This window comes from Felis catus, chromosome A2, assembly GCF_018350175.1.
Source record: "Felis catus isolate Fca126 chromosome A2, F.catus_Fca126_mat1.0, whole genome shotgun sequence".
Taxonomy (NCBI): domain Eukaryota; kingdom Metazoa; phylum Chordata; class Mammalia; order Carnivora; family Felidae; genus Felis; species Felis catus.
The window spans coordinates 111,660,806-111,677,982 of record NC_058369.1 but is presented as its reverse complement, the minus strand read 5'-3'; the positions used below and the strand labels follow the sequence as shown (position 1 = coordinate 111,677,982).

The following is a 17,177-nucleotide window of genomic DNA, read 5'->3' as shown; positions in this document are numbered from 1 at the left end:
TATAACATGCAAAGCAACACAGAAAAAATCTAGAAAGGGTTCAGTGTCAGGATGAAAAATATTGTGAAACTTTGGAAGAATATAGTGATCAAGACCAAGAGGATAAGGGAAGCAGTTTGCCATATAGATCTGACCTTCCATGTTGATGAACTATTATCAATTCCCTAGTGAGGAGGGAATGGTAGTTAAAACTCAACTTTCATTTAAATAATTGTCTTGGAGATGTCTTCAATTAGTTGTATATGTTTAATTTGATTGCTTAAGTAAATCTGGTTATAATTTTATCCATATTGTGATTCATGAGTCATTCTCAAAATAATCCTCTTTATTGATTTGAAGTCATTAAAATCTTTGACCAAAAAGATTGAAAAAAAAAGTCCATCAGGATGGATTCCATTGATAATCAAGTTACTACACTGACAGATTCCTGAGATTATTCAGATTGAGTCTGCCTGTACCCTACCTACATGTGGATGACATCACATAGCAATAAAGAAACATCTCTGGCCAAGAGGAGTGATATAAACATAACGAGTCTTATGAGAGTATCAGGAGAACCAAGAAACAAAGGGTACAGTCATGGCCATGGAGCCCACATGAAATATTAAAGGATTACTTGAATAAAATAAAAGGGACAAGAAGGCTAGATTCTGAGATTATTCCTGATGTTATTGCACTATTTACTGAATTTCATCCCAAGCTACCATGACAAAATATATCAGCTAATGAATGGAAGAAGGAAGACTATGAACAGATGCCTCTATTCACTGTCATATCCGAATAGTATCCCACAGTTTCTATGACACTTAACCACAGCAAACTTGGACTTAATGGTATACTTAAACACCTACAGCAAGAACTAGCTAAAGAGTTAAAAATGAACTTAAAGGTAAAAAGGAGGCAGAGTAGTCTATTGGAAAGAGAATAAGGAATGCAATTAGTTGGATAATTTATACTATCAATATTTTTAAGCCTTGACATAAGGTTATAGATACAATGAGAAAACATTTCAAACTATGTATCTAAAGGTACATATTAAGATGAAGTTTCAATAACATTGAAAGCAAGTTTTCTCAGTGCTTTATGTGTAGTTTCCTAACACAATGTCCACTGTTTAGACATTAATTTTTATAAAGAAGGCTTAGTTCATTCTACATGCCAAAAATCTTGTTTCCTTGCCCCTGATTTTCAAATAAGCTTAAATTTGATAGTTATACTTGGTAAGTCCTCCTGTTTTACTGTCCTTGATCTTTAGTTTTCTTCCTACTCATGTGTTTTTAAAATTTTCTCTTCTTTAATTTACATGTTTTTAAACTGCTTTTCCTTAAATTTTTGTTGTTGTTTAGTAAAGCAATTTGTACTATACTCTTTTCCAAATGTCAATTTTCTGCTAAGAAGACCTGCTTCACATCATGTAGCAGTGGTGTGCTGGCAAATGTTTAACAGAAATAGCTGTAATTTGTAGCATTTGCTGAATTCCATGGTGAAAATATTCCCACCAAGGCCTATTTCAAGATACCAGTGTGATGTCACTGAACTCAGGATTGAGTAGAGATACACACACAATTAGCTCTCACAAGCCACTGAAAGCCAGCTCTAACATATCACTGATAGACTATTATTTTGTTTATTGATAATCAGGGGAAAACTCTTCCTAATGATTATCTCCTTAATGATTTTTTTTTCCTGTATAAGAGTATGCTTTCTTGAAAAATCATACACAGTTCTGTCATTATTTTACCCCCCAGCATGGGGCTTATTAGTTCAATTCTTCCATATTTTCCACAGAAATTCCAGTTCCTTATCTTATTCCATTCTACTGATCCAGCCTCATTATTTACTTTTATTCCACTCAAAGTAGCCTCTCCAGTGCCCAAAACAAACAAACCCAAAACAGAACCACCCACAATTCTAAGAAGTCTTAAGGTCTTTATCTATGTATTTTTACTACAAGAGATAAATCCTTTCCTTTGGTTTTAGCTTGCCAAAATCTCATTTTTATTCAAGTCCAAGAAAGGTTAATATCTATTATAATATCTATTAAAATATTTCTCCATCCTCATAGTTAAAAACAAAGGGTCCTATAATATATTCCCAAAGTATTTTGTTTATATTGCTTTTATTTTTATTTGTATTAGAAGTTTTGGAAATAAAATATATGTCCAATAAAAGACTAATGAATGAAAGGGCAGATAAATGAATGCCATAACATGTTTGTTTCACCACTGAAAAGAAATGCTTTCTCTCTTTTATTGGTAATCAGAACCCTCTGAAGTATCTAGGTTTCCAGCTCACATTCCTTTTAACACCTTCTGAAAAGCCTAAAGACAAACAATATGTGAGATGTACACGATGCAGTTTTGAATTATCCAGATAACTTCTCCTTTATTTGGCATTTGCTAAAAAAGATAAACAAACAAAAAAATCCACCTATCACTTTGGCTCTATTTCTCATAAGCCTTGTAAATACAAGAAATGCAACATATCTACAATGGAAAGTATCTTCAAATATTATTTTCCAAAACATTTTTATTCTCTTTAGATTATTCATACATTCCCTTTCAGAGCATGGATATGTTTCATAATCTAAGAGAAAACCATGGAAAAAACATTGTTCTGTATTATCATACAGTGTCCCTGTATTCAATTCTCCCTTTCTCTACTCATGAATTCCAACAATTTAAGAGCTTGCAGGCTTTGCCAGACTCATACCAATTCCCCAATGGAGTCAGTCATACATAATCTGAAGGATGAAAAGATGGCAACACTACTTCTTTATTCAAAATCTAAAGCAAACAAACCCCTGATGACCAGCTTGCACAATACCATCTCAAAAGTTCACCTCAGGGGTGGTTGTCAACACCTACTACAGTCAGTCCAAGTGACTTTTTCAGCATCTTTAGAGCAAAAAGTCACCTTGGGAAGATTATGAAAACACACAACCACTAAGTGTAGTCACTGTTTCTGAAATCCAAGTCAGATGAAAGCAGCTGAGCCTACTCGACAGGAGACAGCAGTTATTATGAAGAAGAAGAGAAAGGAGAAAAAGAAAAGGAGAGAGAGAGGAAGACAGGAAGGAAAGGAAGGAAAGGAAGGAAGGAAGGAAGGAAAGAAAGAAAGAAAGAAAAGTTAAGAGAGAAAAGAAATAAGAGAGGGGAGAGGGAGGGAAGAAGGGATAGAGAGAAGAGGAGGGAAAAAAGGAAATGGAGGAAGGAAGGAGTAAAAGCCAAACCTTAATAAGAGTTAATGAGATTAAAAAAAAAAAGCTATAATTGATACTTTGATAGCATTTTATGGTGACAGATAGTAGCTCCACTTGTGGTGAGCACAGCATAACATATAGAGAAGCTGAATCACTATGTTACACCCCTGCAACTAAGGTTAACATTGTTTGTCAACTGTACTCAAATAAGAAAACATTTTTAAAAAAGAAGAAAGAAAAAACTGCCATAGACTCAAATATAAATGGTGAACTTTTAATACCAGAGGCTGTTGCATCATCCCAACAGCTTCCATGTCTACAGCAATTTGTTTTTTTTTTTTTTTTTTTAATCTAACAAGCTTAAAACTGTCATTTATTCTGTTTTGACAGGTGGCCTTTTAATGGCCCTGTTTTCAACTTACTACCCAAGGCTCTTCCTCCTATATGTCCTCTCCTTTCTTTTACCTGCCTGAAGTTTTTCAATGTTTTTGTTTTAGATTCCATAGGAATGCCAAGGGCTTAAGCTTTTCTCACCTTTTGGGGAAATTTCTTTCAGGGGAAGCAACCCAGGGTGCTGTTAATTGGCTTTGCATAACAGTAGGCAAATCTGGCCTCAAAGTAACTGTGCCATTGTTTGCTAGCCAGGACAAATGCAGAGTACCAAAATCAGTTTCTCTGAGAACCTCGCAGATGTTTCTATTACTAATTGTAAAAATGATGTAACTATTTTCATAAGGATCACTGATGCCATTTCAAGCAACCGGATTCTTCTCATTTAGATAGTCACTTCTGTTTCTTGCAAACCCCAAGCTAGTGTTTTTAAGTGCTTCACTGAAGTTCAAAAATATTCATCATACACTGATTGGATTGATAAGTCTAAATTCTGAACTTTGCCAAGAAAAAGAAAAAAACGGACTTCTGGTACGTCTTCAAAATCAGTTGCCTCAAGGAATTTTCTGTACCATGCTCAAATTAGCTTTAATCCAATAGTGTATTATTTTGATTGACCTTGTGCCTATTTCTTTAAAGAATAGCTAAAAGACATTTTGCTAATTAGATCACTTTCATAATAAAAATATTTAAAAAGAAAAATACCTATTTTGGTTGCATCACTCAGATAACTTAATTTTTTAAAAATCAAGTTTTTTGGTACCCATCTATATATTTACACTAAGATGCAGGCCAAGAGTTCCTGCTGATTTTATAATTCCTTTGGGTTATGTAATACATATTATTCTACTGATAATAAGTCATACGAAGCAGCATTTTGCTGTATTGACATGGCTTGGCCAAGAACAACAAGGAAAAGAAACAGCATTCAAAAAACTGGCAAAATGTTTATGAATTCTAATCCTCTGCACATGAATAAATACATCTGACAAAGTGCAGAGTCCTTCAAAAAGGCCCTTCTTGACCTTCCTAATTTGAGTTCAATTTCATGTTCAGCGTTGAGAAGCCAAAGTAGGTTCTGCCAATGTTTTAAGCTCAAGCTTTACTATATTTTGCTATTTGTAAAAGTGAAATCCCAGATAATAAGTTATAATTGCCCTATTAATCACTTGAAAAGGGAGTTTGGAGGGAAATTGGGATTTGAAATTGCAATAATTGGTAACTGAAAGATTTTTTTAAAATTTTCTTACCTAGACTTTACTATGTAAAACCATTGTGAAAACTACATGTATGCACTTTTCAAAATGGTGAGGTACATGCAATATGCCTTATTATATATTGCTTTTTCTAAAAGAATGAAATCTAAAACTTCAATGCAGTCATGCTGTTAGTCATGATGACCTCTGAACTGAAAAATATATAGAAAGCCAGACCTTGGATTATAAATTATATTGTCAATGAAAGTGAGAAGAACTCTTTGTTTCTTAAGTTGTTTCAAGTATTACGTTTTCATTTCCTTTTTTCAAATGAATTATAATGCACAACACACATGTATTTTTCTTCCATTTTTCATTAAAAAAAAGTCCTTCTTTCCCTAAGCTTTGTTCCTCTGCATACTGATAGACATGACACACCAAAATTTACCTTTCAAAGTTCAATACACCAAATCCATCTGTTTCCCTTAAAGAATATTGTAGGAAATTTATAATTTCATTTATACTCTGAAGAATTCTCAATAGAAAAAGTACAGAAAACCAGAGATTATTTAAATTTGTTTTCCCTTAGCTCATAATACACAAATTTTAGATTGTGCTTATGCAATTAAAAATAACCAATGAAAAAAGACAAGGTAATATTTAAGGTATTATAATAAATAAATCAAATTTACTATAAGACATCCAGATATTATAGTTGATTAAAGAGTTAATATAGCTGAAAACAAGCATTTCAGTCATTGTTTACTGGAATTTTTAGTACCTATACATCCATATGGTCATGTTTAAGATTGACCAATGGCATTTTTATCCTTTCCTCTATCTTAAGCCTGGTCTTTCTAAAAATGCAGAGAAAGGGTATAAAAAGGTTTGAGAATAGATCTCAAACTTTAAATTAGGGGACATTGTTCTAGTGTCACTAATTGCTATATGAAAACAATCTATTTGATCTCTAGGGATAGCTCGTATAATAAAATGACCAAAGATACCCTATCCTGGTCAAAAGGTCCAGCAGTGGAAGGAAGGTACAAAACACAACCATTTAACTCCACACAATGGACTTCAATATGTTCTGAAACAGAGTCCTCTCTTAAAGAAAGAGACCACCAAAAAAAAAAAAATTATTCCATTCTCATTGGTAATCCTCCCTTGGAAGAATAAAGTAGGCCAAGTGTAGCGATTACCAGCACAAAGAAACAGAATTTCATTTGAATGGATGTGCTCAAAGAGAGCCAGTGAAATCCATAATTTCCTTTCACATAGTTGGAAAAATAGTTGGCTTTTGCAACTGGGTAACATTTCTTTCTAGGCAGGTCAATCATCCATGGAGCCACAATCCACAACCTACTGTGATTTTCTGCACATCTGGCATAAGCCTTTATAATGTAAATATTAAAACCAGTCTGCTTCTCTAAAATGTTTCCACATTTAAAATCAAATAAGTAAACTGTGACTAAAGGTGAATATGCAAAATATGTTTTCTGGTAGGCATAGGGCAGCTCAACACTAACTGATAAACCTTTAATACAATAAACACCCAAACATTATTTTTGACATTATTTGTTCATAGGAAACTCAGAAAGACTAATATTTAGAAAATATTAGACACTCTGAACTATGTGTGATCTGAAATAACAATCTACTAATAAGAACACTAATCATTAGATAGCTACATCTTTTGGGTTATTGTCTTATCTAAAATTATACAATAGAGAAAAGACTTAAAGAGTGCTCAAGCTTTCTTTCTCATATTTTCCTTAAAATAAAAAAAATGTACATATTTATCTCAATAAATATGGCACAATAATCAAGGTGAAGCACTACAGACTTGTAAGATAATGATGACAATAAAACTTGCATGTTCAGCAGGCAGATGAGAAAATACTTTTTTCCCCTTCATAAATACTACAGGCAAAAGCTTAAGTTACTGTTAAAAGTAATATACATGACAGATTTAAAAAAATATTTTGTATATGTTTATTTCTTAAGTAGTCACATTGCAAGTTCATGAAAGAAAGTAAAACCTACAACAGTCTTAACACTTGTAAACATTCACTATAAATAAAAAGAATTGGTAACATTAAGGAATATATATAAACTGAAATGTTTGTTGACTTGCAATTAATTAGTTCAAAAGTTTGCCATAATCTGAAAGTGAACCTAAAGGTAATGTGATCTGATGTCTACAGAGTAATTAGAAAAATATGTTGCAATTTAGTCACATAATGTGAAAGAAAAAAAAATCATGTTTGGCAATGCAAATTCAAGTTCAAAATTTGGATCTAATGCATTCTAGCTGCATGACTTTGAAAGGATTTCTCCAACCTGTTTGAGACTCATTATCACCATCTCTAAGATGGGAATAATATCTCTTAGCCTAGAGAATTCATAAATAAACAGAAAAAGGTTGTCAAGGTTTTTAAAACTCCAGACCAAATGGTGATATAGGAGACTCCTAAATTTCCCATCATTCCATGGATGCATCAAATGTACATCTGTACATGGAACAATTCCCTCTGAGAGAAATCCAGAAACTAGCTGTATGACTCCTATGCATTGACCAAATGAGAAAATACCCCATCAAAATGGGTAGGAAAGACTGAGATACACCTTCACCATAAACCCCATGACCAACACAGCACCATACAATTGGGAGGGAACCCCCAACTCCCAGCTTTTCCTAAGAAATAAGTGGTTTGGACCACACATCCAAAACCCCAACTTTTAAGGCTCCCACCTATAGAATGGGGTCCCCAAACATGTAGTTCTGAATGCCAACAGTGCTTGTGTTTATGAGTCCCACAGGATACGGCAAACAAATAACATTTCTTAGGTGTGGGAGAAGAGCTATACCCCAAGGCTCAGCACAGAGGGAGCGCGCAAAAAATCTCCCATCTCTCCATTTTTCTTGGAAATATCTTGACCACACACTTTATAAATTGCTGCCTGAGGAATCTGATTTCTAATTATCACACATCAATGTGCTGACCGTGATTCTCCCTAGAGCCTAAAAATGCTGGTTAGGCATTTCTCCTGCCTTCTCCCTCTGGTTCCCTCCAGCAATAAAACCAAGTAACCATTATCTCTCTGGAAGGAGTCTATTCACACATCTAGCACCCCAACTTTTATGGCTCTCACCCAAATAATGGGCCCCTAAATCATGTAGCTCTGAGAGCAAAGAGTACCTGTGTTCATGAGTCCCTGGGGACTACAGCAAACAAATAAGGAGTTTTTAAATAGGCATAGGAGCACTGCCCATCTCCACCCCCATGTCTATACACCCAGGCTCAGCACAGAGAGAACAGACAAAAATGTTCATTTCACAGTGTCTCCTTGGAAGGGGTCTGGCTACACAATTTCCCAGCTGCTATCTATGGATCTAGCTTCTATTTAACCTAAATGTAGGTGCTGACTGTGATCCTTACCTTAGGGACACTGATAGATCTTGGCATACTGTCAACTAAGGGGAGCCACTAACAACAAAGACTGTGGCTTGAACAATCACAAAGGCTTAAGAAGTAACAAGGAGCTTGGGCTGAGCTGATTGATGAAGTTCATCTCCTACAAGAGACCATTCTGTCAAGACTAGGAGAGGTGGACGTTTTACCTCATGTGCAGAAACCAACAAAGAGAGTTAAAGAAAAGGAAGAAACAGGGGAATATATTATAAACAAAAGAAGACAAACTCGAGAAACTGATCCTAATGAAATGGAGTTAAGATTTACCCCACAGAATATTCAAAATAACAGCTGTGAAGATGGTCATTGAAGTGAGGACAACACATGAACAAAGTGATCAAAGAAGATCAACAGAAATATTCAAGAGCAGACTAGATCAAATGGAAGAAAAGATCAGTGAACTGAAAGATAGGGCAGTGAAATTCACCCAGTCAAAAAAGCAAAAAGAAAAAAAAAAGAATGCAAACAGTAAAGAAAGATAGCTTAAAGGACTTATGGGACACCATCAAGCAAATCAACATATACATTATAGGAGTTCCATAAGGAGAAGAGAAATGGCCAGAAAGCGTGTTTGAAGAAATAGTGGTTAAAAACTATCCTGGGGAGAGAAACAGACATTCAAATATAGAAATCCCAAGAGTATCAAATTAGACGGATGTAAAGAGATCAACACCAAGTCACATGAAGTTGTCAAAAGTTAAAAACAAAGAGAGACTCTTAAAAACAGCAAGAGAAAAGCAACTTGTCACAGATAGGGAGTCTCATTAAGATTATTAGTGGATTTTTCAGCACAATACTTAATGACCAGAAAGAAGTTGGACGATATATTCAAATTGCAGTAAGAAAAAACTGCTGATCAAGAATATTCTACCCAACACAGCTGTCATTAAGAATTGAAGGACAGATACAAATTTACAATAAAAAACGGAAGTATTCATCATCACTAGATTGCCCTTATAAGAGATGTTAAATTGAGTTCTTCAAAGCTGAAACGAAAGAATGCTAATTAGTAACCTAAAAATATATGAAAGTATAAAACTCACTGATACAGGCAAATACATAATTAAATTCAGAATACTCTAATATTATAATGACAGAGGGAAATCACTTAAAACTCAAGTGTAAAGGTTAAAAGAAAAAAGTATTAAAAATAGCTATAACTACAATAACTTGTTAAAGAATACACAATATAAAAAGCTATAAATTATGATATCAAAAACAATCATGGGAGGCGAGTTTAAAAATGTAGAGTTTCTGTATACATTAGAGTTAGGATGTTACCAGCTTAAAATACACAATTATACATATAAGATTTTTGCAAGCCTCATGGTAATGACAAAGCAAAAGCCTACAGAAGTATGCAAAAGAGAAAGAAAGAGAAATTAAAACATACCACTACAGGAAGTCATCAATTCACGAAGAAAGACAGTATGAAAAGAAGAAAGGAACTACAAAACTGTCAGAAAAAACAAGATGGCAAAAGGAAGCCTGCATAAATTTATGCAGTTAAATTTATTGGACTAAATTCTTTAATCAAAAAACACAGAGTGGCTGAATAAATACAAAATAAGACCTAACTATATGCTACATACAGGAGAATCACTTCAGTTTTAAGTATACAGAGATTGAAAATGAAGAGATAGGAAGATATTCCATGCCAATGAAAATGAGAAGAAAGCAGGGGTAGGTTTGCTTGTATCAGAAAACAAAAACAAAAACAACTGTAAGGTAAAAACTGTAACATGAGAAAAAGAAGTCATTATATGATGACAAAGGGGTCAATTCATCAAGAGTATATACCAATTGTCATATTTATGCACCCAACATAGAAGAAGTAAACTTATAAAGCACATATTAACAGATGTAAAGAAAGACACAGACAAAAATACAATGATATTAGGGGACTTTAATACCCCACTCTCAATAATGGATAGATCAGCCAGACAGAAAACCAATATAGAAACAATAGACTTTACGTGTTAGACCATGTGGACCTAACAGACATATACAAAACATTTTATCCAATAGCAGCAGCAAATACATTCTTCTCAAGCACATATGGGACATTCTCTAGGACAAATCATGTATTAGGCCATAAAACCAGTCTTAGCAAATTTTAAAAGACCGAAATCATCCCGCATTCCAAGTATATTGAAAACTCACAAATATGTGGTAATTTAACCACATGCTCCTGAACAACCAACGGGTCAAAGAAATCAAAAGAGAAATTTCAAAAAATCTTGAGACAAAAGAAAATGGAAACACAACACACCAAAACTGATGGGATGTAGCAAAAGTAGTTCTAAGAGGGATATTTATAGTGACAAATGATTACATCAATAAAAAAAGGAAGATCTCAACAGACAACCTATCTTTATAGGTTGTGATAAATTACATCGTGATAAATTACATTAACAAAATGAAAGATAAAAGTCATATGGTCATCTCAATACATTCATACAAAGCATTTGACAAAATTCAACATCCTTTCATGATTCAAAAAGCTCAACAAATTTAGTATAGAAGGAGCATACCTGAACATAATAAATGGTATATATAACAAGCCCACAGCTAACACCATACTCTAAGATCAAGAAAAGACAAGGATGCCCACTTTTGCTACTTTTATTCAACATAGTAACTACAATCTACAACATAGTAAAAGCAAATAAGCAAGAAAAAGAGATAAAAGGCATCCAAATTGGAAAAGAAGAAGTAAAATTGTCTCTACTCAGAGATAACACAATATGTATGGAAAACCCTAAATATTCCACCATAAAACTATTAGAATTAATAAATTCAGTAAAGTTGCAGGATGCAAATCAACATTAAAAAATCAGATTTTATATACTATCAATGAACTATCTGAAGAAGAAATACAACAATCCCATTTGCAATGGCATCACAAACAATAAAACACTCAGAGATAAATGTATCCAAGGAAAGGTCTATACACCAAAAACTGTAATATATTGATGAAAGAAATTGAAGAAGACACAAATAAATGCAAAGATATCCCACGCTCATGGATAAGAGTTAATATTATTAAAATGTTCATATTGCTCAAAGCAATCTATGGACTCAATGAAACCCTTATCAAAAGGCATTTTTTACAATAATAGAAAAAACAATCCTAAAACTCATATGAAATCACAAAGACCCCAGAGAGATGAAGAAATCTTGAGAAAGAATAATAATGCTGGAGTCACTATACTTCTTGATTTCGAGTATACTGTAAGTAATCAATGCTACTAGCATTAGAAACACATACACAGATTAGTGGAACAGAAGAGAGGGCCCAAAGTAAACTCATGCACATGTGGTAAATTAATCTGTAACTAAATATCTGGGAATATACAATGGGGAAGGAACAGTCTCTTCAATATATGGTATTGGTAAAACTGAACAGCCATACACAGAAGAGTAAAACTGGACCCCTATCATACACAAAAATAAATTTAAAATGGATTAAAAACTTAAATGCAAGATTTGAAGCCATAAACTCTTAGGGGAAAACTTAGGGGATAATCTCCTTGACATTGGCCTTGGTAATGTTTTTTTTGGATCTGACACCAAAAGTAAAGGCAACAAAAGGAAGCCAATGAACAAACAAACAGATGGTGTGACTACACCAAGCTTAAAAGCTTTTGCTCAGCAAGGGTAAATAAAATGAAAAGGTAACCAATGGAATGGGAGAAAATATTTGCAAACCATGTGTCCAATAAGAGGTTAATATCTAAAATATACAAAGAACTCATACAAGTCAATAGCAAAAAAAACCCAAAAAACAAAGGCAAAACCCCAAATAAATCAATTAAAATGGGCAGAGGATCTAATTAGATGTTTTTTTCCAAAGAAGACATATAAATAAATGGCCAACATGTATATGAAGAGGTGCTCAATATCACTAATCATCAGGAAAATGCAAATCACAACCACAATGAGATATTACCTCATGCATTAACAAAAAGAAAAGAGAGAAATGCTGGTGAGGATGTGGAGAGCAGGCAAGCTTTGTGCACTGTTTTTGGGAAGGTACGATGTATAGCCACTATGGAAAACAGTAGGAGATTCCTCAAGAAACTAAAACTAACACATGATCCAGCAAACTCACTTCTGGATATACAACCAAAGGAAACAAAATCACTACCTTGAAGAGATATCTGTACTCCAATGTTTACTGCAGAATTATTTATGATAGTCAAGGTACAAAAACAACCTAAATGTCCATCAACAGATAAGTGGAAAAATGTGGCATTTATATCTGCATATGATAGAATATTATTTAATTTTTTAAAAAGAAGATAATTTGTCATTTTTGACAACATGGTTAAAACTGGAGGGCATTATACTAGGTGAAATAAATTGGACATAGAAAAAAATATTGTATGGTATCACTTATGTAGACCTCCCCCCCCCCAAAAAAAAAACAGTAGTTGAACTCATAGAGTCAGAGAATAGTGGTTGCCAGGGGCCAGAGGGATGGGGAGAACAGGGAGAGTTCAGTAAATGGTTTTAAACTTTCAGTTACAAAATGAATAAGGAATGAGGATCCAATGTATTAGATGATGACTATAGTTCATAATAATGTATTATATAATTAAAATTTGTTAAGAAAGTAGAACTTCAGTGTTCTCACCAAACAAACAAAACCAGAAAGTAAGTATGTGAGGTAATGAATGTGCTAAATTAATTTCATGGAGGGAATCATTTCATAATGTATACATATATCAAATCATCACACTGTATACTTTATTTTTTGAAGTAATAGTACTTGCCTTTTAATTTTTTTTTAATGTTTATTTATTTTTGAGAGAGACAGAGACAGAGCATGAACGGGGGAGGGGCAGAGAGAGAGGGAGACACAGAATCCGAAACAGGTTCCAGGCTCTGAGCCATCAGCCCAGAGCCCGATGCGGGGCTTGAACTCACGGACCGCGAGATTGTGACCTGAGCTGAAGTCGGACGCCCAACCGACTGAGCCACCCAGGCGCCCCCACACTGTATACTTTAAATGTATTACAGTTTTGTTTGCCAATTATATCTCAATAAAGCTGAAAAATTTTTAAGAAGCTTTATTTTCTCACTTGAACTGACACAATCCTATGGAAAATTTCAAGAGAAATTTTCTTTATTTCTTTTTCAGTGTTTCACTGCGTATTTAGTTGTGTCAGTATACAAAGCATTTCTCTTCCCAAGGGTTATTTGTAGCTATAAAAAATTTTTTTAATGTTTATTTATTTTTGAGAGAGACAGACAGAGACAGAGACAGACAGAGCATGAGTGGGGGAGGGGCAGAGAGAGAGGGAGACACAGAACCCAAAATAGCTCCAGGCTCTGAGCTGTCAGCACAGAGCCCAATGTGGGGCTCAAACCCACAAACCATGAGTTCACGACCTGAGCCGAAGTTGGACCCTCAACCGACTGAGCCACTCAGGCATCCCTATTTTTTACTTATTTATTAAGCTTGCAAATAACCTGATTGAGGGAAGGGCTACGTGGATTAACTGGACAAAAATTATACCATATAACAAGAGTACATGTAAACTTCTGAAAGCTTACCTTCTTTCTTAAAATTGTAAGAGCAACATTGCACTTTCTGATTACATGAGATTAAAAAAAATTAAAATTATGTATGCATGATTTCCTAGTCCTTTACCCCTACCCTAGTATACTTTTAATGATTTTTACCTCATTTCCTAGAAGGGCATTTACACAGGCTTCTGAGGCATCGCAGATGGCTGTGAGATCATGTCCTCCTTCTAGAGCCAACACCACATGTCCATCAGCCAATGTCATCAATTGCTTCGTCAAATGACCAAAGCCTACCATAACACAAACAACATTTCAGAGTATTAAATCAAAAGAGAATATTACTAGAATCTAATATTGATTGAGCATTTATTCTGTGTGTCTCCTTTCTCAGCACTTTCCATGGACTAACTCATTTAATACTTACAATAATTTGATAAATTACGTGCTATTATTATCTATATTTTATATATGAGGGAACCAAAATCCAAGATCCCACAGCTAAGAAGTACCACAACCAAAATTTACAGCAATCAGTCTAGTTGCTCACCAGTGCACAGTACTGCCTTTCACAACACATTCTATATGTACCTGTATAAAAAATTTGAATAGCATTTGGCAAGTGTAAATAAGGTCAATAATCTCATTTGCTGGACTTTTGTTTATTGTTTCCATCATCTGCTTTTACTTTATTATATAAAAGGAAATTTTTTCATATCACCTCAAATTAACTGTTAGATTTTTATAGACATCCCTTTGATTATGATTAATCAATTAATTTGATTACATAGTTAATAAATTAAAAAAAATAACATCTCTCTATATTATAAAGTATAATGATGTGCAAAACATCTGTTCACTCACTTTCTAGTTTAAGGAAAATAATGTTAATAATACTTTTGAAGCTTCTTGTGTATTGTATTAACATCCCTCCTCTTCTGGGAAAGCAGGACCATGAATTTGTGGTGATAATGCTTTTGTTTTTTGTGTGTTTTTTTTTTACTTTATAAAAGTGGTTTTCTATTTTCACAACTTGCTCTTTTCATACAATATCTTGTTAGCTCATCTCTGTTGACAAATGTAGCTATAACTCTTTCCTGTCCAGTAGGTCATATTATGCGTATACAAGAATTCATTTACCCAATCTCCTGATGACAGATATTAGCATTTTTGTTATTACAACACCCCAGTGTTTTATTATTACAAACAATGCCTCTATGAATGTTCTTATATCACTCTTGTGGTTCACGTGTGCAACAGTGGAGTGAAATCTCTATGGCTTAATATCTGCTAAATAATACCAGATTATTTGTAAAATGCTATAGAATCAATCCCCTCTGAGAAGCAGTGTATATAAAAATTCCAGTTCAGTCACATCTTTGCCAGTATTTGGTATAACTTACCAAGTAAGTGAATGAATCATGGCATCGTATTGCGGTTTCATTCAGTTTCAGGAAGGACCTTTCTATTTCTACTTTGAATTAAAGTTTTTATTACAAATAGGTGTTAAATTTAATTATTTACATGACAATGAGATGTTTTTCTCCTATAATTTCATAGTGTTGTAATGTTAATATTATTAATATTAAGCCATCATTAAATTTATAAAGCAAAATAAACTTGGTTATGATGTAATTATCTGTTTTGTACACAGATGGATTTGTTTTGCTAGTGATTTGTTTAGGATTTTTTCACCTATGTTCATGAATGGGGTTAATCTATAATTTTGCACTCCTGTATTGACCATGTTGAATTTTGATGTGGTTGGGACCCCCTTTTTCCATGATCTCATTCTAGAAAGTTGGGTAGAAATCTTCCGTAAAACAATTTGAGTTTTGTGTTTTCTTTGAGGAAGATTTTTAACTATTGAAAAAAAATTTTTGGAGATTATAGGGCTACTCATGCTTTTTATATCTTCATAAGTTACATTTTTCTAGAAATTTGTTTAATTGTTCAAATTTATTGAAATAATGTTATTTATTTTCCTATTTTGGAATTCCAATTAGATATATGTGGTTATTGTCATTATATCCTCAATATCTCATAAGGTTTCTTTCATATTGTGTATGTCTCTTTCTGTTCTGCATTAGAGGTATTTTAATTTTAAATTTTTTTCCCAACGTTTTTATTTATTTTTGGGACAGAGAGAGACAGAGCATGAACGGGGGAGGGGCAGAGAGAGAGGGAGACACAGAATCGGAAACAGGCTCCAGGCTCTGAGCCATCAGCCCAGAGCCTGATGCGGGGCTCGAACTCACAGACCGCGAGATCGTGACCTGGCTGAAGTCGGACGCTTAACCGACAGCGCCACCCAGGCGCCCCGAGGTATTTTAATTTTAGATCTACTTTCTAGCCTTTCTTTTTCCAGATGTGTCTAACCTGCTGTTTAACATTTATACTGGTATTTTCATTTCAGTGATTATGTTGTTCAATTACAGATGTTCTATTTGGTTAGATTTCATAACTTCTTAGTTATTTTTATAGTTTGTTAGTCTTTGCTAATTTCTTCATTCTATTTCTTTACCCATTATTATTATATATCCTGTATCTGTTATTCAAAGTCTTTAGGGCCTAGTCTTACTATTTATTTTTCTGATGATTCACCCTCATGTCTTAATTCTCTCTCTTCTGTGTTTTGAGGTGTTTTTTTTTTTTTTTGAGCCCATATACACTGGAACTTCCTAAGTGAGAAGTTTTTGAAGCCTTAATTGAACTTGATATTTATTTTTGAAACGTGGGTTGAGTGTGATTTTGTTTGCTTCTACTGGATGGCTGGGATACCATCAGCTAGGATCAATTTTAAATTCTTAGATTAAAGGGCCTCTTTTTAAATGCACAATTATTGTAAATGTGGACTCCAAAACTTGATTACAAATTCTCATGGAAAAAAAAATAGTTTTTCCCTTTTTATTTCTTTTGAAATTTCCTCCAGTATAGCCCTAGCTAAGATAGACTTATAGTTTTATTCATCAGAATTTCCTCTTCCATTCACCCTTTTTCTTACAGTTGGCCCTTTCTCCTACCTTTATGTTGGTCTCCAATAAAAACCTCTCCCTTCAGAGGCCCAAGACTTTGACTCCCTTTCCCAGTATGTAGTAGTCTATTAATGTTCAAGCTCTATCCAGCTGGAGAATTTGGGATAGCCCAGGTTAGCCAACAGCTATAGTATTTGCTCACCTTCCTTCATCTTTTTGGAAATCATTCATAGTTTTAAAAAGTAGTTTTGATATTTTCATGTAGAAGTGTTTCAGGATGTATAGACTCTCATAATGCCAGATGTAAATGTCTCTCATTCAACATTAAAAAAATGTAACATTGTATCCAACCTGTCCAATTTTAAGGACAATTGAAAAAAAATAAGATAAATGAAAAGAAATAAAA

General features: G+C 33.8%; 1 protein-coding gene across 24 annotated transcripts in view; it reads right to left on the bottom strand.

Annotated features, from left to right (window-relative positions):
- Positions 1 to 17,177, bottom strand: part of HDAC9 (histone deacetylase 9) — a 939,894-nt gene that overhangs the window by 68,863 nt on the left and 853,854 nt on the right. For all 24 annotated transcript variants that reach the window (XM_019825556.2, XM_045053248.1, XM_045053242.1 and 21 more), the window contains one exon: positions 13,956 to 14,089. In XM_019825556.2, coding sequence (XP_019681115.1) covers positions 13,956 to 14,089 — 134 coding nt within the window. The remainder of the gene's footprint in view (positions 1 to 13,955; positions 14,090 to 17,177) is intronic.